At 42.1% G+C, this 22,239-nt stretch overlaps 1 protein-coding gene across 1 annotated transcript; it reads right to left on the reverse strand.

Annotated features, from left to right (window-relative positions):
* Positions 1 to 1,612: 1,612 nt before the first annotated feature.
* Positions 1,613 to 21,438, reverse strand: cfhl1 (complement factor H like 1). The gene is given in 14 exon segments (NM_001037703.2): positions 1,613 to 2,281; positions 2,374 to 2,550; positions 6,792 to 6,959; positions 17,943 to 18,122; positions 18,511 to 18,666; positions 18,748 to 18,924; positions 19,011 to 19,184; positions 19,438 to 19,605; positions 19,688 to 19,876; positions 20,355 to 20,537; positions 20,642 to 20,718; positions 20,818 to 20,923; positions 21,015 to 21,182; positions 21,340 to 21,438. Coding segments are annotated over 14 exon segments (2,178 nt in total). The 5' UTR covers positions 21,410 to 21,438; the 3' UTR covers positions 1,613 to 2,096.
* Positions 21,439 to 22,239: the final 801 nt, after the last annotated feature.

A 22,239-nucleotide genomic window follows, 5' to 3' on the forward strand; every position in this document is an offset into this window, starting at 1 on the left:
AAATGAGTTATTAAAACTATTATGTTTAGAAATGTGCTGAAAACCCTCTTTTCTCCGGTAAACAGAAATTGGGGAAAAATGAACAGGGGAGCTAATAATTCAGGGGGCTAATAATTCTGACTTCAACCATATATATATATTATAGGGTGGGTATAGATAATGTTTTAAAATCTAGATTAATCTCACTGTTATCTCGGAATTAATCAAAATTAATGTAGATTAAAATGGCTCATTTGAATTCTGCCGAAAGCATTCAGAATATGTGTGCTACCCAAATAATGACTAAAAGTCTTTGAGAACGGGTTTATCAAGCCAGGTGGAACATTAGACCAGGGGTTCATCTCCTGTTTCCAAAATGCATCACAAACTTCTTGAGAAACTGTTTTACTATGATAATTGGTGATGAAAATAAATGATGTTCAATAAGATGTACTTGTGTTTACTAACTGTTTATTTAGTTAAACATGAATTTCGAACTGTAAGCTCAAAACAGCGATTTTTGAATACCTTAATCCAAATAAAGTCATGACTGAACTAAACAGAAATAGAACTAAGACATGTGGAGTATGCATATATTAGTGGCATTATTGAGGTAAACACTATTACCGTCATGTAGGACTTTTCGCCATATTTACCGACAAGATCCACACACACGGCTGTCAGTAAAGGACCGCACACACACAAATGTGGAAGTTTTTTTTCTTTCCTTTTAGCCTACGTTATTAAATACCATAACACTCTCACCAGTCCTTACTCTTTATGAGTTCATGAGTTAAAGTGGAACTTTATTTAAAGTGAACTGCAAGTTCCTCAAAATTATTGGAACTCTTACATGAAAGCACTTCACGTAAACATCTTAAATATATTATTGTCTATTAAGGCAAATAACTAGATTACAGATGTCCATGTAAGCGTAGTCAGTAGTGTCTTCAAAGTAAGTGAAAAATCCAGAAGGGCATCCTGCTGATTTGATTCAGAAGGGCACTTTTTTTTGTCAGATGGCTCCCTGGTCAGTTATACACTCGCGCTAAAATATCAAGGTGAAAGTCATCATAGCTTGCGTAGATTAGACCCAGCTCCCAACCCAACTTTGAGAATAGATTAATGGTGATATTTTTTTATCACCTGATAAAAGTCTCACTGTAACGTTAATAACGGCCCACCACTATCTATCTATCTATCTATCTATCTATCTATCTATCTATCTATCTATCTATCTATCTATCTATCTATCTATCTATCTATCTATCTATCTATCTATCTATCTATATATAAGAATGGCTAGATTGTGAAGTGAAAGTTCAATTGACAAAACTTTTGATTAAATGTAATGACTAATATATAACGAGTCAAAGCGACTGCTTAGACCCTTCCTGCTTAAGCCCATTGGCCCCCACTGAAATTCACTATATAGTAATTCTAAAAAATCCTGTAATGTTTTCAATTATTATTTTTTTTAATTTGTTCTCAACTAAATAAATAAATGAACATTCTGGATGAATTTTTAATTCTTAAGTGTAATCATCCTTTAATGATATCCATGTTGGATTAAGAAGGATGATTTGAAGGAATATCTGTGCCAGTGTTCTAAAACAGACCCAAACACAAGGGATAAATCACAGAAATAGTATTTATTAATAAAGGGAAATAAAGCACTCGGATATTCAGCTTTCTTCTGGGCGCTGCAGGACTGAACCAAACAGAAAATAACCCTCCAGGAAAAAACAGCAACAGAAAATATGCTGACCTCTGCGTGCAGAACTGATGTGAGCCAATGCACAAGAAGGCAATGACGAGTATGCTTTTGCCTTTGCACATGAAGCTTGAGACAATGAACAATTATCAAGCACAGAGTGAGAGAGCAGAGAAGATCAGATAGCCAACAATCAGAGAAGAGTTGAAACAGTTGAGAGTGATGAGAACAGCGCAACAAAAATGCAATTAATGCATCAGGGTCATCAAATCAAACCTCAAGAAAACAGGCCTATTAAATGAGCCTCAATATTATCAGGTTGGTAAATATGACTGTAGATTAGCCATAGGCACATCTGATGACCTCAGCTTATTCCTGTACATCTGATAATACACAAACACATCTATACACATGATTCAATTTCCAACTTCCCATCAGAACATGTTGCTTTCTTGTAGTGTCCTGTCCTAACAATCAATCTATGCTGGCAATAATAGTCAACATAGTCACCATGCTTTATATAGCCTGTTTGTTGATCGGGTCTCATGTTGTGTGCTTCAAGAATATCTTGTGTAATTTGACAAGGCTCTGTGACAGAGACAAAATAAAACTGATCAAACATTAGGTTCACTTCATGATTTGAGTATTTCAAGAGAATCATCTGGAGAAGAACGACTCACTCAGACATTTCGGAGGGGTTTCCCATCTCCCGTTTTCACACCTGTAATATTGCTTTCTCTCACTCAGCACATAGTAAGCCTGGCATTCATAGTATACCTCAGTAGGCATTTTATCATCTGGATTCCTACTAAAATGACTTCCATTTTCAATATAAGGAGGAGGTGGGCAGATGTCACCTAAACAATTTACAACAGAAACATTTTAATCCATTTTATGTTTATTAGAGCCCACTTTATTTTTGTGAATATTTAGTGTACATGTATTCTTTATGATATTAAAACATTTGAATATTGTGTTTTACACATAATTCACCCATTTGTCATACCCAGCTAACATTTCAGTTTGTTTCAGCATTTATTTCAGTTGCAAAAATAAAGATCTGAGCATAAATAGACCACTAAAAAGCCCTCATATCTGAACTGTGTGACCCTTCGTAAAACCTGCCCCACTTCTTACTGTCCAACAAGCTCTCCGTATTAGCCGTGGTGCTCCTCCGATCAACTTGTGCACTCCTCAGGGAAATAAGTAAATCATTTCTGGAAAAATTACGTTGCCTATTTTCAGACAGAAGCAGACATGAAGGTCTGCAATATGCATATGATGTAAATATTCAGGATGTGAGAGTAACTCAAAATAAAAACAAAACAAAAAAGATTGACGCTATAGCCTTCAAGTATAGTCATGGGAAGTTTAATATAATTCAAATGTTACATATTGATTCTCTAACACATAATTCATAAATGTATGCAAACTGTGTCATCTCCAACAATATAAAACTATAATGCATCTATTAAATTCTATAAAGATTAGTTTGTTTCTCTGGGTCTCAAGGCTTTGCATTTAAATTAGCTCAGCTCACCTGTCATCTTCAAGTTTTCTGATAGTTCACTGGCTATTTTGCTACTACACAAGTTACATCTAATGTAAATTTACTGTGTGCAAGTTTTGATAACAGAAAAAAATCTGTCTTGATCATTTTGCGTAGTTCCTTTATCCACTTGGTTTTTCATGTTAATCGCAATGTTACTCTACTACGATGCCTGTCAGATAAAATGGCAACATGAAAAAGAATAGAAAGAAAGAAACATGGGCACAGAATATTGGCGTTATGACTTGCTGGATTTACCTGTTCAGGGGCAGGTAATCCAAATTCAATTCCGACTTCGATTTTGGTCTCCAATGATTATGAAAAATTAATCAAGATAAAACATTGAATATGCGTCATACAACAGAAGTCCACATTCATTCCTCCTCAAAGCTCAGTTTACCATGGAAGTCAGTGAAATCATGCTACAGTATGTGACTTTTGCAGCATGAGATGTGCTTCATTCATTGTTTTTAAATCATGAAAGGGAACTCATGCTGTTCTTTGCATGCACTCAATCTCTGAGATGGAACAGAACATGTAGACGTAAAGTCATCTTTTAGCTTAAGGCGCACATCTAAATAGTCGGATGAAACTTGTCAAAATTAAGGCACTTGCTGATTATTCGCATAAACCCTCATTTGTTATCTAATAAATGAACAGAATGAAAATGCACTTGGAACCATGCAGCTTTAGGTGACATTGAGCAATATTCCTGCTGTTGACCGTGCTTATCATTAGCCCCTTTCACACAGTGATACCGGTAAATATCCGGAAAATTTCCGGAACTACTTTACCGGTATATTTTTAAAAAACGCTGTTCACACAGGCGAGGACGTTACGGAATTTTTCCGGAAAAGAGCATTCACACATCCATCGCAAAATGCCGGTAAATTCTGACATCATTATCCAGAAATGACCTCTAAACGGCTGTGCTTGTGTTTGTAAACATTTGACTACATTACAAACTCTTCGAATGGATCAGTATTGAGTACAACTCTAATGAAAACATAGGGAAACACTTTCGCATGTCGAGATGTTCATGATATGTGTGTGTGCTGGCGCTATGGGCGCTCACGGGCACACGCAAAGCTTGAAGGTAAACAAACAACGGATTATCATAAACATTTTATCGATAATTATTTACACAGCATTAAGAAGGAACATAGAAACATTATCTGACTAACATCTAGCAGCTAAAGGTGTCTGGAAAAAATATTCAAAGGCTTTTATTCTCATAAACCGCGCGCACGTGAATGCGTCTGACTGTTCTGATTGGCTAAAGCAGGTGTCTCACGTCAGCCCGTTCTAGATGTGGACGCGCTTATTACGGCAATCTTCCTTCTGCATTCACACAGCACAGCATTCCGGCAAATTACCGGTAATGTTACAACTTCTCTTTCCGGAAAATAGCCAGAACGAATTTACCGGTATTTTCAAAAAGGGCCTGTTCACACATACAACCTTTCCGGAAAATTGCCGGTAATTTTCCGGAAAGGTCTGTATGTGTGAAAGGGGCTATTGTTAGGCCCAATCTTAATTTTACCCCTTTAGCCCCTTAGCTCTTCTTATCCCCATTGTTTTGTGCATTCAAGTGAAGGGGTAGAGGTTCTCAATTCTCTTTAGATTGGAAGTGTAGGGGGAATGTAAAAGGCTATTTAGCCCTTCAAACTGAGATGTTTCAGAACCAGACTACAAACGAAGGGCTCTGTTTTAACAATCTACACTGTAAAATTGTCAGTCGACTTTATCAAATGAAGTGAGTGTATTTAACTCAAAATTTAGTGAAAATTAATTCTACTAATTTGAAAAAAGTTTTGAACTCAGTCTTGAAGGTAATGAGTTAATTAAATACATCATTACTTCAACTTAAATGGAGTAAGTTTAAGTTAAGTTCAAATTCAAGTTTAAGTTAAGTTCAAATTAAGTTCACAGTACTCATTAGGATTAGTTTTTGAACTTAAATAGATGTTGCAATTGGTCTTCTCAAATGGTTTGAGTTACCTTAACTTTTTGGGCTTTACAGTGTAGGCACAGTCTATAGCGCAGGGCGCAAAATCATTAAGGCCGTGTTCAAAGTGTCCACTTTTGCTATTTTAAGGACAGAAAAATAGTTTGTGCTGTTATGCATGGTCTAACAGGATTTAGTTTTTTTTCTCTTCATGAGTTATGGGTGTGTTTTGAGTCTCATCTCCCATTTCCTTTAAGAGTCAGCTGCATTATGCCATGGCGCATTTGCTATTTTCATGGTGGACTTTGTAAGTGGAAAAGCTGAACGCTTCACTAGTGAGAAAACAGTTAAACAGACCATCTGCAGCATGAGGATAAAGAGCGAGCCTCCTCTATTTGGCCTCCTTACTTTCTCTTAACTTTATTTTTACGCTACACTTTACTTCTTTATTTCCTCGGATGAGGAAACAGAAATTTAGTTCAAGCGCAAAGATTTGTTAAAAAAATATTTCTGAATTCAGTTTTAATTTCGAGCAAACAAATAAATGAAACCCAAAACTCCAAAACCTGACAGGTGGACAAATCTAAACTAGTTTTTATTAAAACTTATATAAATATTCATATAATAAATAATACTGCTAATAATAATATTAATAATAATATAATAAAAATGCAAATTGTCATGAATAAACTGAAAAAAAGCCTCTCGACATGAAGAAAGCAGTAGTAAATAATAATTTTTATGACATTTTAATCCTTTATTTTTTCATATATAAAGATATTGTGTATTGCTGTACATCCTCTTTGTATTAAGCTCTCTGTGATGGACTTTAGACCAGCTTTTACTTGGTCGATGGCGTAGTCTATTTTAGTTTCTCAGAATTGCAACGTGCCAACAATGCGCCTTGACACGCCTCTTTTATAGACCTGCACACCCACAGTCCACTAAGTGGTGCAAATAGATTTGCTATTTCAATAACGTGGTGTAAAATATGAAAATTATGTTTGTGCTTATCTGAAAATGGCAACAAATTATGTTGTCCTGTCATGTCGTGTATGACAGGGCCCGAAGGGGTTTGAGTTTTCTCTGAATTTAAAAGCTACAGAAGCAACATGACTGCAAATAATACTACTGTAAAATACTATAAACAAGCATCTAATTTACAGTATGTGTTAATGTGTTACAGTCATGATCTTTAACCACCTTTCGAATCACCAAAAGATTCCATGCCCTGTATATGTGTGTCTATTTCACACAAAGAGTATCATTCCTTCACTCCTGTGCACCTTTTTCAGCACCATAGTAGATTTGTTGATTGTGCAAACAAAATATTGTCTAAATTTTCTTATTTTGATTATTTCCCATTAATTTCCTATGGCGATCATGTTTGACCCTGAAGACCACAAGTTTATTTTACACTTTTGGTGTTTTAGAGTGCTGCCCCTTCACTACTTTGTGCTGATTTTTGAATTATGACTTAATTAAAACATTTGGCTGCACAAATTATCAAACCTTGTGTGCAAATTGTCTGTACTCTTTTGACCTCTGGCTGTGTAAGTAAATTCATTAAGTTTATGTCCAAAACATTTTAAGTGACTCACTTGTGCAGACAAAGTCTCCAGTCCATTTTCCATTTTCACAGATCCACTCTCCTTCTGGAATTTTATCATACGGCTTCAAGCATTGGTAGTTCAGAATTTCTTTATCCTGGTATGTGTCTTTATCAGTTGCCAGTATCATATAATTCTCATGTGGCCTAAGACACCTTGCTAATGGTGGAAGTAAATACAAAATTATAAATGTATTTTATATATATATATATATATATATATATATATATATATATATATATATATATATATATATATATATAGTATTATCTTTAATAACAATATGCACAACTTTTCCTAGGAAAAAAAAATGTGTGGGGAGAAACTGAATGGAATTATATATACTATTTAGCTAGACGAATTTAGATTTGTTGTTAGATTTAGATTTGAAGTTAGATTTGTTTGATCAAATTTACTAATATTTTAGTGTCATCTTTGATATTTTCAATAGCAATACCTGTATTTAGTTTAGGATTTTCAATAATTCACCAGCCCAGGCTTATAGGAAATGTTCTTCAGCTATATTTTTGTGAATTGTAAAATACGTTGCTTTATGTTTTGCTGCATGTTTCAGATGACAAATCCACTAGAAGGCACTGTCTACATTTTTGCTAGTCTAAAATATATTACTTACAATATGTTTTCAGATACAAGTGCGTCTATATGTCCAGAGATGGTGGGCTTGTTATACAGATCATGTAGACCAGTGAAACACTGACCTAAATCTTTCCTTAAACACAATCAATGGTGTTTCAAAAGTAAACATAAAAGTGCCTTTTTGGCTTTAAGCAGATGAGATGTCCTGTTTGTGGGAGAGAAACTTGCATCATTGTGGCACTGAATCAATTTAATTTGCATCTGATTTGATTAAAACTGTGAACACAGAATGAGTAGACACAATATTAAAAGTTTATTACAGCTAAAATAGGCCACATTTAAAGATATTTAGCATATTAGCACAGATGTAGTAAAATTAAATACTCCTTTTTCACTGGTCATCAAAAAATGATTTAGTTGTTATTGTCATAATCACAACATTTTCCCTTGCTTAAAAATATTTGTCTTTTGATTTTCATAAATGGCATTTATACTTTTTTAAGGGTTTATTAAAAATAACCTTTACATGTTGGTATTTCTTAAATTCTAGAGCAGTAGAAAAGATGGTACTTTCCCCTTTCATTGAGAACGTCTCGGTTACAAGCGTAACCAATGTTTCCTGAATAGGGAATGGAGATGTGTATCTTGAGAAAGATATATGGGAGATTGCTAGATGATCAATCCCTCTGAATAGTAAGAGAACGAGCCAATGAAATGTCAAATGAGTTGGCAGAGCTCATCTCCACAGGTGTCAGCGATTAGTCATTAACAGATTATATCAACTGGCTCCTGTGAAGCAACCATTTAGATTGCTGTAGAGCCGATCACACTTCTCCGTTCCCTATTCAGGGCATGTGGGTTATGTTTGTAACTGAGACATTCATCTTCATAGGAAGTCCGACTTAAGAAAGACACATGGGACTGTGTATGGAAAACGCCACAATAGCTACGCAAGTCTTGCCCCTGATGAAGTTTGCCAAGTGTAGCGTAAGCGCACAAGCATTACCAAAGATGCAACCTTTCAATGTCCCCTAGCTCCTTTAATTACCATTACATGGGAATAATTTAGAAGAATTTAGATCGGGGTCATAAATGTGCTTTTACCTAGCTAATATAATTTAGGTATTTTAGAATTATACCAGTACTTTGGGAAACCGTGGTAGACCCTGAAGGGTGAGGATGCTGCCGAGGCCACCTGCTACCCATAAGGGAATGCTAGATGGCAGAAAGAACATATGGACTAGCCCTATGAAGGGGGAGTGTTACATATAATAAACTGGCTAGCGGGTAGGAAATACATGGATCCGCCTGAAAAGGGGGAACACTCCGTGGCTGAAGTAAGCATATGGAATCGCCAACACGATCACCCGGTGCGACGCCGTGTGCTATGCTCATCTGGGGACCCACTTGCGAAGCCATCGCTGAAGTAGTCTCATGAACAATTTGAGTGACATGATAGCGGCTACAAATGCCCCAGGACCACTTAGTCCAAGTGTAACTGCTGAATTGATCGGACAGGGCAGCACTAGCCTGGTGCACTCTTAATAAAGCACACCCTGATGGAGGCAGAGTCCAGCTCCAACCGGAGAAAAGAAAAGCTCTGCCCAGGGGAGAGCTTGCTCTTTCTCGGCTGACCCGATACCTCAACAATCAGAGGTCCCAGAGCACCAGGTCCCTGTGCATAATTGACTAGTTCAAGACTAAAAAAATGAGCCAGTCAATAAATAATCAAAAAATACAGATGCTCATGCAGAGGCACAGAGCATCCTCCACACATCCTCCCTAGGAAAGAACTGCCCTAGTGCAGCACAGCCAGGTGGTTACTTTGGTGGATGGCTGAATCAGCATGGCCTGCAGCGGTGAGGGCTGTTGCCGTGAGACACAGATAACCCATCCACCTTGGAGGGTGTCAACTTACCTCTCCAGGTGGCGGTCCCACCACCTGAGGAATAGTGGAAAAAGTGCAAAGGAAAAGGCAGAAGCACACCGGAGAATAATGTCCTACATGCCTGCATGCTTGCTATGCCCCCCTGGGAAGAAGGGGATGGAGACTGAGAAGATTAATCTTATATCAGTCGCACATCTCATCTGGTCAGACCGGCGGAGAGACTGGGGGACAAGCCATCTCCAACCACACCACCGAAGCAACCCAGGAAGCGCAGCCATCATGTATGACTCGAAAACCATGACGATGCATTGCATTGTGTACCTGATATGTCATCTGAGCATGACAGCTCATCCTCCGAAGGCGCAATGGGCGCCTGATCTCTAGTGTAATCAAGCGAAGGCTCGGGCATCCCGGGTGATGAACCGACACAACCACTCACAGCTTGGATAGGGCGTGACGTGGATGAGTAGGGGGTCCGCGGGCCCAGAGGCAACCCAGAGGATAAACCCCCACTGTGATCCTCAGATCTGCCCACGTGCTAAAAGCTTTCACAGGGAGCAACAGGGGTGGTTAGAAAGCCACGATCTTAGCTGCGCAACAGCCATGTCCACACAGTGAGAGCATGAGCTGTCCGCGAGCACTGCACTGACATGCTGAACGCCAATCAATCTCCCATACTGTATGTTTTTCTCAATACAAACATTGGAGTTCCCATGAAGAAGAAAAGGTTTCGACATGCATATGTTATGCTGGATGCAATTAATTATTATGTACTTTAGTATAACTCAATTGATTTGTGGCATTCTATACACTTGGATACAAGTCTGCTAAATTGGAATAACTAAGTGTGCTTTCACATCTGTAGTTCGTTCCCCTTCGGGGGGAACTTCAGCACTATAAGTGGATTTGATTTGTAAAATCCACGCATTGGGAGGATTCGGATCAGAAGCCGCTTGTCTGGAGAGTATTGAACGGGCCAATGAATGAATTAATTGGCAGCGTAAGCTTGCGCAGGTGTGCGACATCTGCAATTATCTCAGCATATAAGCACACCTGAAGCCAGCAGACGCCATCCTTTTCGCTTCAGATCCTTTCTGAGTGAGTCGATGAGGGTTCCTCTTGCTGATCAGCACTTCAGAGCGAACGAGTGTGTCTCCCGGTGCAGAGTGGGTCTTCGCGGTGGCAGACGGTCGAGCTGGGTTACTCCCTTGCCTGCGGTTCTTTGGGTCCGGTCCTCCAGAGCGGTGCGTATAGTTGCAAACTTTCCTAAAAGAGCAACACAGTCGTGCAGCACGTCCTTTTCAGGATGGCGCTCCGACTGTGCGTTTCTGGATGCGGGGGTTTCCTGGCTCCGGATGATGGACACGATCACTGCATTGCATGTTTGGGGGTCCAGCATGTTAATGCGGTGCTCGCGGGCGGTTCATGTCGTCATTGCGATGCCATGACCGTTGCACAGCTAAGATCGCGGCTAACTTTCGCAAGAGAGCGAGCCACCCCAGTTGCCTCCTGTTCTAAAAAAGCAGCGGGCGCTCGGGCAGATCTGAGGGTTTCAGCGGGAGATAATCCGCCGCCCACGGGCTCGCGGACCTCTCGCTCCTCACGGCGCTCCATCCAAGCTTCGGGTGGTGAGAGTGATCCGTCTAACCAGATGGTAGCTCTCACACTCGCTGACACCGGAGATCAGATGTCCTCCGCGGCATCGGAGGGTGGGCTTTCACTGTCCGACGAAGATCCGGACCCGCTCGCCCCCTCCGGCCAGGTGAGCGCTGTCAAATCGGATCCTGAAGCGGACATGTTAGCCGTGCTTTCCCGGGCTGCTTCGGCCGTGGGGTTGGAGATGGTTTATCCCCCAGCTCCGCGGCCGGACCGACTAGATGGGTGCTACGTAGAGGACCAGAAGGCGAAGCCTTCGAAGCCTCTCGTCCCCTTCTTCCCGGAAGTGCACAGTAGGCTCACGCAGTCTTGGAGGGCACCTTTCTCTGCCCGTGCTGCGTGTGCCTCCGCCCTCACCGCCCTTGACGGCGGAGCTGCCAGGGGGTATGAGGCGATCCCGTCAATGGAGCGCGCTATCGCGGTCAATCTTTGTCCGCGCGGCGCCTCTACGTGGCGGGGTTTGCCCCGCCTCCCGTCCAAAGCCTGTAGGTTGTCTGCCTCCCTCGGAGCCAGAGCTTATAAGGCTGCGGGCCAGGCTGCTTCTGCTTTGCACGCGATGGCCACCTACCAGCGCTACCAAGCGCAGGCGCTGGCCGAGCTGCACGAGGGCGGGTCCAACCCAAGCTTATTACATGAGCTGCGCACCGCGACCGACTATGCTCTTCGGACTACTAAGTCCGCCGCGTGTGCGCTGGGGAGGACGATGTCCACACTTGTGGTTCAGGAACGCCACCTCTGGCTAAACCTGGCCGATATGCGCGACGTTGACAAAGTTCGCTTTCTTGACTCGCCCATATCCCAGGCTGGCCTGTTCGGCGACACCGTCGGTGAATTCACCCAGGAATTCAAGGCGGTGAAAGAGCAGTCGGATGCGATGGGCAATGTCATCTATCGGCGTGGCCGTAAGCCCGCTCCGCCCGCCGAGCCATCCACCTCCGCTGTTCCTCGCCGAGGGCGCCCGCCAACGAATGCTGCCCCGCCTGCGCCTCCGGCCAAGCGGGCGCGGCGTTCACCTCGAAAGCAGGCAGCCCCTCCTGCCCAGGGCGCCGTTAAGTCCGGTAAACGGACCGCGAAGCGTCCCTGAGACAGGCCATCCGGAGAAGAGGAAACTTGCTCTTTCCCCGCTGGAGGGCGGGGCCCCGATAACAACGGTACTTTTCAGTGCCACCAAAACATCAGTAAAAGAGCACTTTTTCCCTTTCCCGGATGTGACTGCATGAGTTCTGCCAGTCTGGGACGCGCTGCCTTCTGGCTCGCAGACTCTACGTGCTTCGCCAGTGGCTCACGAGCGCTGGGGGGACGGTCTCCCTTCCCTCAGCCCTCCAGCCCCCTCTCCGGAGTCAGGGTGTGGAGCCAGAGCGAATCGCTCTCCTCCAGCTCTTCCGCGGGACCCTCGTGCTTCCCGGATCAGCACACCCACTCCGCGCTGCCCCACCGCTGGTACGTCAGCGATTGTAGCGATGACTCCATTAGCGAGGGCTCTGCCTGCCTGGTTAGCGCGGGCCAGCCCCTCGCGGTGGCTCATACGCACAATCAGACTCGGTTACGCGATTCAGTTCGCGAAACGGCCCCCCAAGTTTACGGGCGTGTATTTCTCCAGGGTCAACCCCCTGTCCGCCCCTGTCTTGCGAGAGGAGATTGCTGCCCTCCTGGCGAAGGGTGCAATCGAGCCGGTTCCTCCAGCCGAGATGGAGAGTGGGTTTTACAGCCCATACTTCATCGTACCCAAAAAGAGCGGTGGGTCACGGCCAATCCTAGATCTGCGCGTTTTGAACCGCTGTCTGCACAGGCTGCCGTTCAGAATGCTCACGCAGAGGCGCATTCTCCAATGCGTTCGTCCTCGGGATTGGTTTGCAGCCATAGACCTGAAGGACGCGTATTTCCATGTCTCCATTCTTCCACGCCACCGCCAATTTCTGCGGTTTGCGTTCGAGGGTCGAGCGTGGCAGTACAAGGTCCTCCCCTTCGGGCTCTCTCTGTCTCCGCGGGTCTTCACCAAACTCGCGGAGGGTGCCCTAGCGCCCCTTCGGCTCGCGGGCATTCGCATACTCAATTATCTCGACGACTGGCTGATTTTAGCCCACTCGCGGGAGCAATTGATTATGCACAGGGACAAGGTGCTTCGGCATCTCCGCCTACTGGGGCTTCAGGTCAACCGAGAAAAGAGCAAACTCGCCCCCGTGCAGAGGATTTCTTTTCTCGGGATGGAGCTGGACTCGATCACCATGGTAGCGCACCTCTCCGAGGAACGCGCTCGCCTGTTGCTGAACTGTCTGAGGGAGCTCGACAGCAAACTAGTGGTCCCACTGAAGTTCTTTCAGAGGCTCCTGGGGCATATGGCATCCGCAGCCGCCGTCACGCCACTCGGGTTGCTCCATATGAGACCACTTCAGCACTGGCTTCACGATCGGGTCCCCAGAGGCGCATGGCACGCGGGCACACACCGGGTCTCGGTTACTGCGCTGTGTCGCCGCGCCCTCAGCCCTTGGAACGACCCCTCGTTCCTACAGGCCGGTGTGCCTCTAGGACAGGCGTCCAGCCATGTTGTTGTTTCAACAGACGCTTCCAACACGGGTTGGGGGGCCGTGTGTCGCGGGCATGCGGCTGCGGGCCTCTGGAAGGGTGCCCAGCTGCATTGGCATATCAATCGCCTAGAGCTGTTGGCAGTGTTCCTCGCTCTCCACCGCTTTTTACCGGTGCTGGAGCGGCAACACGTGCTGGTCAGGACGGACAGTATGGCGGCGGCGGCGTATATCAACCGCATGGGGGGTATGCGCTCTCGCCGCATGTCTCAGCTTGCCCGCCGTCTGCTCCTCTGGAGTCACCCGCGGCTGAAAACGCTGCGCGCCATTCACGTCCCAGGCACGCTCAATCGTGCAGCCGATGCGCTCTCACGACAGCTGTTACGTCCTGGAGAATGGAGACTCCACCCCGAGTCTGTTCAGCTGATATGGGCGCGATTCGGGGAGGCCCAGATCGATCTGTTTGCTTCCCCCGAGAACGCTCACTGCCAGTTGTTTTTTTCCCTGACCGAGGGCTCTCTCGGCACGGATGCACTGGCCCACAGCTGGCCTCGGGGCATGCGCAAGTATGCGTTTCCCCCAGTGAGCCTGCTCGCGCAGTTTCTGTGCAAGGTCAGGGAGGACGAGGAACAGGTTCTGCTAGTTGCGCCCCTTTGGCCCAACTGGACCTGGATATCAGAGCTCTCACTCCTCGCGACGGCCCTCCCCTGGCGGATCCCTTTGAGAGAGGACCTACTCTCTCAGGGACAGGGCACCATCTGGCACCCTCGCCCTGATCTTTGGAACCTCCACGTGTGGTCCCTAGACGCGAGGAAGACTTAGGTAACCTACCGACTGCGGTGGTTAATACCATCACTCAGGCTAGAGCCCCCTCCACGAGGCGCGCCTACGCCCTGAAGTGGAGTCTATTCACTGAATGGTGCGTCTCTCGCAGAGAAGACCCCCGAAATTGCCAGATTAGTGTTGTGCTCTCTTTCCTTCAAGAGAAGTTGGACAGCAGGCTGTCGCCCTCCACTCTCAAGGTTTACGTGGCCGCCATCTCCGCTTATCATAGCGCGGTAGCTGGCGGCACCGTGGGAAAGCATAACCTGGTCATCCAGTTCCTTAGGGGTGCTAGGCGAATTAAACCATTTCGCCCCCCTCTCATGCCCTCTTGGGATCTCGCCCTCGTTCTCACGCGTCTGCGATCCGATCCCTTTGAGCCACTCGAATCAGTATCTCTAAGATTTCTGTCCCTGAAGACAGCTCTGCTGGTTGCGTTGGCCTCCATCAAGAGGGTCGGGGACCTGGAGGCATTTTCGGTCAGTGACTCGTGCCTGGAATTCGGGCCGGATTACTCTCACGTCATCCTGAGACCCCGCCCCGGTTATGTGCCCAAGGTTCCTACCACCCCCTTTAGAGATCAGGTAGTGAACCTGCAAGCGCTGCCCCCGGAGGAGGCAGACCCAGCCCTTTCTTTACTTTGTCCAGTTCGCGCTCTGCGCATTTATGTGGACCGTACTCAGAATTTTAGATCATCTGAGCAGCTCTTTGTCTGTTATGGCGGTCGGCAGCAGGGAAGTGCCGTATCAAAACAAAGATTATCCCACTGGATTGTGGATGCCATTTCACTCGCTTATTCGAGTCGAGGTCAGCCGTGTCCCCCGGGAGTTCGTGCACACTCCACTCGGAGCGTTGCATCCTCTTGGGCGCGTGCACGCGGCGCCTCTCTAACAGACATCTGTAGAGCTGCGGGCTGGGCGACACCCAACACATTTGCAAGGTTTTACAATCTGCGAGTGGAGCCGGTTTCCTCAAGGGTATTAGGTAACCCTTTGGTGATTGAGGAGACAACTCGGTAGGGTGTTGAAACACGCTTGCTGCGCCATTCTCCCTAACACGGAGGTACGTGCGCCTTTTTTATCTGTCAGTAAAGTTCCCTGTCAGGTGAGCCCTGCAGATTCCTCCGTGGCCCCCAGCACTGACTCAGCGGAGGAGTCACTTGCTGGCCCACTACGTTGTAGGTCTGCCCGCTGGTCAGCCCGCGTTTTGGGTATAGGTGCCTGCTATGCGTGATCCCCACTAGGCGATCCCATATGCTTATTCCGCCACGGTTAAGTCCCCCCCCTGAATAACCCGTGTCTTCCCTCTCCGCTAACCACTCTTTTGCTATGCGTACTTCCCCTTTTAGGGCTAGTCCATATGTAAATTCTGCCATCTATCCCCCCCTTGGGTAACGGATGGCCTCCGCAGCGTCCTCCCTATCGGGATTGCACGCTTCCCAACGTACTGTCGTATTTCCTAGAATTATCTAGATGTTCACGACTTCCCAAAAAATATATCTAAATCCGTAAAACTTCTGTTGAAGTAGGATAAATTAGGGCCAGGGACACGTTGGAGGACCGCGCCCCCCATGATGTGGGTGCGTCACGCTTGCTTGACTATCTCCTCATCGGGGGTGTTGGTAAGGTGCAGTCATTATGGCGCTTTCAATGGGCTCCCAATGCGTGGATTTTACAAATCAAATCCACTTATAGTGCTGAAGTTCCCCCCGAAGGGGAACGTTCGAGGTTACTAAAGTAACCCTTCGTTCCCCGAGGAGGGGAACGGAAGCACTATACTCCGTCGCCATAATGACTGTCCCTTAGCTGTTTGAAAGTCTCTTCAGCTTAAAAGGATGGCGTCTGCTGGCTTCAGGTGTGCTTATATGCTGAGATAATTGCAGATGTCGCACACCTGCGCAAGCTTACGCTGCCAATTAATTCATTCATTGGCCCGTTCAATACTCTCCAGACAAGCGGCTTCTGATCCGAATCCTCCCAATGCGTGGATTTTACAAATCAAATCCACTTATAGTGCTTCCGTTCCCCTCCTCGGGGAACGAAGGGTTACTTTAGTAACCTCGAACGTTTCATTTGGTCCGGCAAATGCAAGGCCAATAAATGATGCATTGTTGCATTTTCTGCCGTCTTTGGGTTGTTTTCACACCACACTGATTGCTTTGGTCCAAACCAGTTGAAAAGAACCAAAATGCAGTCATCTGACAAAATCCACATCTCTCATTGGCCAGATGTTGTTAAACATAGTTCCTAAACTGCTTATTGATTGGTCAGAATTCTCGTGCGGGAAAATGACAATTAACAGGAAACAAAGCAACAGACACAAAATGTTGCTTTTTTTTTTAATAGTGTATCGAGACCAACTCGTCAAACAGGTCTCGGTACGCTTTTTTGGTTCGCTTTTGGTGCGCACTCGAGTACGATTGCTGCATTCACCGAACTACTGAATTGTACGATTCAACCGAACTAAATAAGGCTGGTGTGAAAGCACCCTAATTTTGTTCTCAATTCATTCAATAGTTGTTTGAAAGTAGTGCTGGGGTTGTAGCATCATACTAAAGCACATATACAAAAGACTTGAGACTGTAACTTGTGCCTTAAGGTAATTCAACAAAGTAATAAATTCAAAGGCTGTGAATATATATTTTTTTTTATTTTTTGCATAATGTATTTTTAATACATATGCAAAGATTTCAAAGAAACATCTTTCACATAGTCGTTGTGGAGTATTGTTTGTAGAATTTAGATTTGAATCCATTTTGGAATAAAGCTATAACATTAGAAAAATTGCCACATTATTCTACAATTTTATGCATTTTTTTTTTATACATTTTATGTTGCGGATATAATCAAAATGCATCAAAGAAAAGATTGTTGGATGCAATTTTTATAATTTTCGATTTTTATTATAAAATTAATAATAAATAATAATAATTTTTTTGGTAACACTTTACAATAAGGTTCATTAGTTAATGCATTTACTAACTTGAACTAATCATGAACAACACATGTACAGCATTTATTAATCATAATTGAACATTTACTAATGCATTATTAACATCCAAGTCCATGCTTGTTAACATTATTTAATGCACCATGAGTTAACATGAACTAACAATGAACTACTGTATTTTAAACAAATAAAGTAGTAGATGTATTGTTCATTGTTTGTTCATGTTAGTAAATGCATTAATTAACATTAACTAATGAACCTTATTGCAAAGTGTAACCAATTTTTTTTTAAAGATTAGTAGAATAATCAATAAATTATTCAATAAATACATCTATATAAAAAGAGTCAGTGGCAGCCCTAAAGTTAACTTTTTTAATGGATGTGAATAAGGAGAGGAAATGAAGGCTTCAATATGCAGAGTTGAGTACAGCATGTTGACTTTTGTTCAGAAACAACTAATTACTTTTTAGACTGTCAGCCTGTTCACTAGTGAGACATACTTAGAATTTACATTGAAATAAATGAAGAGAGTTATGTACGAGCAAATGAACTTTGACTGTTATAATTCTGATGGTAATTCCGGGATTCAGAATCGTATTTAATAATAAACATTTAAAGATAAGCTGTGACTTTGGTTATCAGGGTTTTTTCTGATATGTTTGCTTTGTCTAGAAAAAGTTCTGAATGAACCATTAACCAGAATCTCACCTTCACATGTTGGTGTTTCTTCCCATTTTCCATTGCTGCAGAAAACTGTACTTTTCCCAATCATTAAAAACGGGCTTCTGCATGTGTATGTAACACTTGATCCATGTATATAAAATGCTTTAGGTTTAGATGTAATGCCTGAATTACCCACATATGGAGGAATGGCACATTTTACACCCTCTGAAAATAAAAAATATATATAATGTAAAATATGAACTCACAATTGACAACTTAGGTTAATATTACTTAAAATGAATAAGTACTAAATTTAAAACACTAATAAAACATTAAAAAGAACAGATTGTACAAATGTAAAATGTATGCCATGCTAAATGTTAATGATGTAATAACTATTTGCTAAATATGCCTAACAATCTTTCAAGAAAACATTTTAAGTGAGACAATTGGAGATAGAAATGTATTCATATGTTTTGTATGTAAATAAATGTATAAAATTTTACAAACTTCAAAAAGACTTGTACAGAAGCTTGTACAGAAATTCTGTTGTTCTGCTCACTGTATACTGGTTTCATTCCTCAAGCATGTAATAACAGTTTAAGAAGCTCACCGTTACAGGTTGGTGTTTCCCATGTACCACTAATGCATTTTATAGAAGGTGTACTTGATATGAATCCTGGATCACAATCAACTTCAGCGGTTTCTTGATCTTTAAGTTTTAGTTTTCCATTCTGAACACTGGGCAAAGCACCACATTCTTCTTCCGCTGTAAAGGCAGGTAACAGAGAACACGTTTGAGTACATTGAGTACTGTTTCACACCTGAGACTGAGAATAATTAAACTCACGGATGCACAGAGGAACATCAGACCAGGAACCTTTAACACACGTCACTGAACTCCACCATTCTCCAGTGAATGGTTTGTAACCCTTGTTGCAGGAGTAAAGGATTTCTTTTTTGTTCAAGGATTGACTATATATAAACCCATTTTTTACAGATAGATCATGGCAATCTTCTCGCTTTGCTGCAAGGAAACAGTTTCAAGACTGTTTAAAAAATGAAACTGTTATATTGACTTTCAGTGGAATTAACAGCAGTAATCTTACAAACCAGTGCATTGCTGTAAACCTGTCCATTGAGCCTGGGGATTACAAGTTATTTCAACAGTTTCTTCAGGTTCAAATCCCGGATTACATTTATATCGTAGTGTTGATGCAGTACTGTAATTTTGTCTTGGAACTCCTTCAATTTTTGCATTTGGAATATCAGGTCTTGCACACATTCCTGTGAAACAAATATCCATCATACTAATTTGAATTAATCTCTGCAATAATATAAATATAACAATTTAATTGAATATACAAAAAACACTGCAAAATCACTGCATTCAATGGAACAAGTGACAAAAAAAAGTCTCTTAAAACACCACAACATACCAGTGCGTTGCCATATGCCTGTCCATTGACCCTGGGATATACAGGTGATTTAACTATTTGTATCATTTGCACATATTGTGAGGTTTAACAGCAGGACATACCAGCACACAGAGGTTTTGGTGTCAATCCATCTCGTGTGCATGTGGCCACTTCTGCCTTTTTATAATAACCAGAATCACACTCGTAAATTTTTGATTCGTCCAGTTTCCAAGTCCTCCAAAAGTAGGTGGACACATGTTGGTCACGTGATGGAGGATCACATGTAATCACTGAAATAAGATTTGAGATCTTTAAATAACATGCAGTAAATAACCAAATCTAGAAGTGTTTTTTTTTTCTCTATAATCTTACCTTCACAAACAGGATTATAGTCCCACTGCCCATCATCTTGACATGTAAATCTTCTGCTGGTTTCTTTTGATTTAAACCAGGTTTTTTCAGTGCAGGTGATTGTCACTCTTTCTCCAGCTCTGAAAATAGTTTTTCCTTCTGGGACGACCCTTTTCACGTCAACGTTTGATGTTAGCTCACAAGTTACAGCTGTAAAAGGATTACGTAGTTATACAGCAGTGATAACAAACAAACAAAAAACTGTTTAATAAATACAATTAGCCTCAAAATAAGAATTTCAGACACATTTTGAATGTTTTAAGAACTACTGCGTTTGTTCAATTGCTATCTTAAACAGCCAGAAATGTTACAAAAATAAAATAATAATATCATTACATTTTGTCAACTTATTTAAATATTGGTATGCTGACTGCATTAATGAAGTTCTGCTGTAAATGTAAAACTAAAAAAAAAAAAAAAAAAAACTAAAAAGGTCAAACCAAAAGCAAACAAATAACAAGTTTTTTAATAACTAAACCAAATGAGTTAACTTCTCCATTCGGTATGCAGGTGCTGTGCAGGTTATATCTGGGTTCAAATACACAAACAACATAATTAAAGTTGTTAAAGTGTTAAAGCACAAAAACTTGTGATCACAGAAGAAAAAAAAAATCTAAAGTGAATGAACCTATGCAGTTTGGAACCGGGGCACTCCAGTCGCCCGTCTCTGTGCAGCGAATGTCTCTGCTTCCATCTATCTTTTTCTCAGAAGATGCACACTCAAAATGAATAACTTCGCCATAATTCCCTTCCTTTGTGTTGCCCGATGCAATTACATCTCTGTTTGTGAGAATGGCTGGACATTTCACAGCTAGACAAGAAAATAAAGTAGAAATCAATCGCTCAACAAAACAAATCTGTAAATTTTCAAAAGCAAAAAGTAAAGATCAAAAGCAAACAGTGAAGAAAACGTACCCTCACACTCAGGGACGGAATTGTCCCATCCTTTAGATGTGCAGGTACGCTTATTGCTTCTGCTTGTCATTTCATACCTGTCAACATGTTTTAAACTCTTTAGAAGTTCAATGAAAGTTAAAACGTAAATGATGGTGTGTCATACAATAGAAATAAAAACATAAAAACATGTTTACCCTTTCTTGCAAGTATACACCACCGTTGTTCCAAAAACAAACTCTGTCCCATCTAAAAGTTTAAAATCAGCGTTTGCTGCATCCCCTGGATGACTGCACTTTTTCTCTATTAAAATCAAACACGTTTTACTCAGCATAATGCCATTTGTTTAATAATCCCCCAAAAATTATTTGATCACATTGATTTTCTTTCTTACTTTTACATGTTCGTCCAACCCTTTCACTCCATTTTCCGTTTTCACACTTTAAAATGTATATGCCAGTAAAACCTATCTGGCAGAACACTTTCGCAGTTTTTCCATCAGCATATGAAGCATCTGAAACTGGTACTACATTTTCATATATAATGTCGCTTCGAAGACAATCTGAGGCACACAAATAAACACTACACTTTACACAGAGATTTAACTAACTTATGGATGTGCACACAAAATGTTTTGGAAAGTGCATACAATAGAACATTTATATTCAAATCAATTAAGTTCTTTGAATACAATTAAATGAACCAAAAGTTATACTTGCCTCTACACTGGCCAAAATTCAAGCACAATAACCAGACAACGAAGCCCAGAAGTTTTACAGGAACTCTCATTTTGAGCTCAATTCACAAGTAGCTTTTTTTTGTTGTTCTGTTTCTAAACCTCTTGCTGTTCTGGAGATCACCAAGTTAATAATTTACCAAAGTCAAAAGAAGTTCATTTTTACACAGCTCTCTGTGGTCAATGTTAAAAAAAAATTGTTTTAGCAATTAATATCACATTACTGTAGAAAGATCATAGAAAACTGAGATCTCTTGAATCAGACACAAAAACCTAGAACACTGTCTAACCCTTGATGGATTCTTAGTTCAGTCACAAATGTGGGGGTGATTTTTGATTGCAGTCATTTGAAGATTAGATTTTAAGCATATGTAAAACTGCATTTTTATCTTAAAATGTTGCCAAACTTCAACATAAGTTATAAATGACTGAAGCAGAAAAGCTTATTCATGCTTACATGACCTCTCAGCTAGATTATTGTAATGGGTTACTAGGTGGTTGCCCTGTTGGCCTAATTAACAAATTTCAGCTAGTTCAAAATGCAGCTGCTAGAGTGCTTTCTAGAACAAAGAATTATGATCATATTAATCCAGTTCTTTAATCATTTCATTGGCTCCCTTATAAATATTGTATACATTTTTTTATTGACTACCTACAATGCCCTGAACTGCTTATCTCCTCAGTATTTGAGGGAGCTCCTGGTGTTGTACAGCCCATCATGTCCACAACGCTCAATTAATTCTGGACAAATGCTTATTCCCAGAATATCAAAATCCACTGTAGGCGGTAGATCTTTCTCATATTTGGCACCTAAACTCGGAAACAGCCTTTCTAGCAAAGTTCAGCAAGCAGATACACACTGTCAGTTTAAATCTAGATTAAA

This window comes from Danio rerio, chromosome 22, assembly GCF_052040795.2.
Source record: "Danio rerio strain M-AB ecotype USA chromosome 22, GRCz13ab, whole genome shotgun sequence".
Lineage (NCBI taxonomy): Eukaryota > Metazoa > Chordata > Actinopteri > Cypriniformes > Danionidae > Danio > Danio rerio.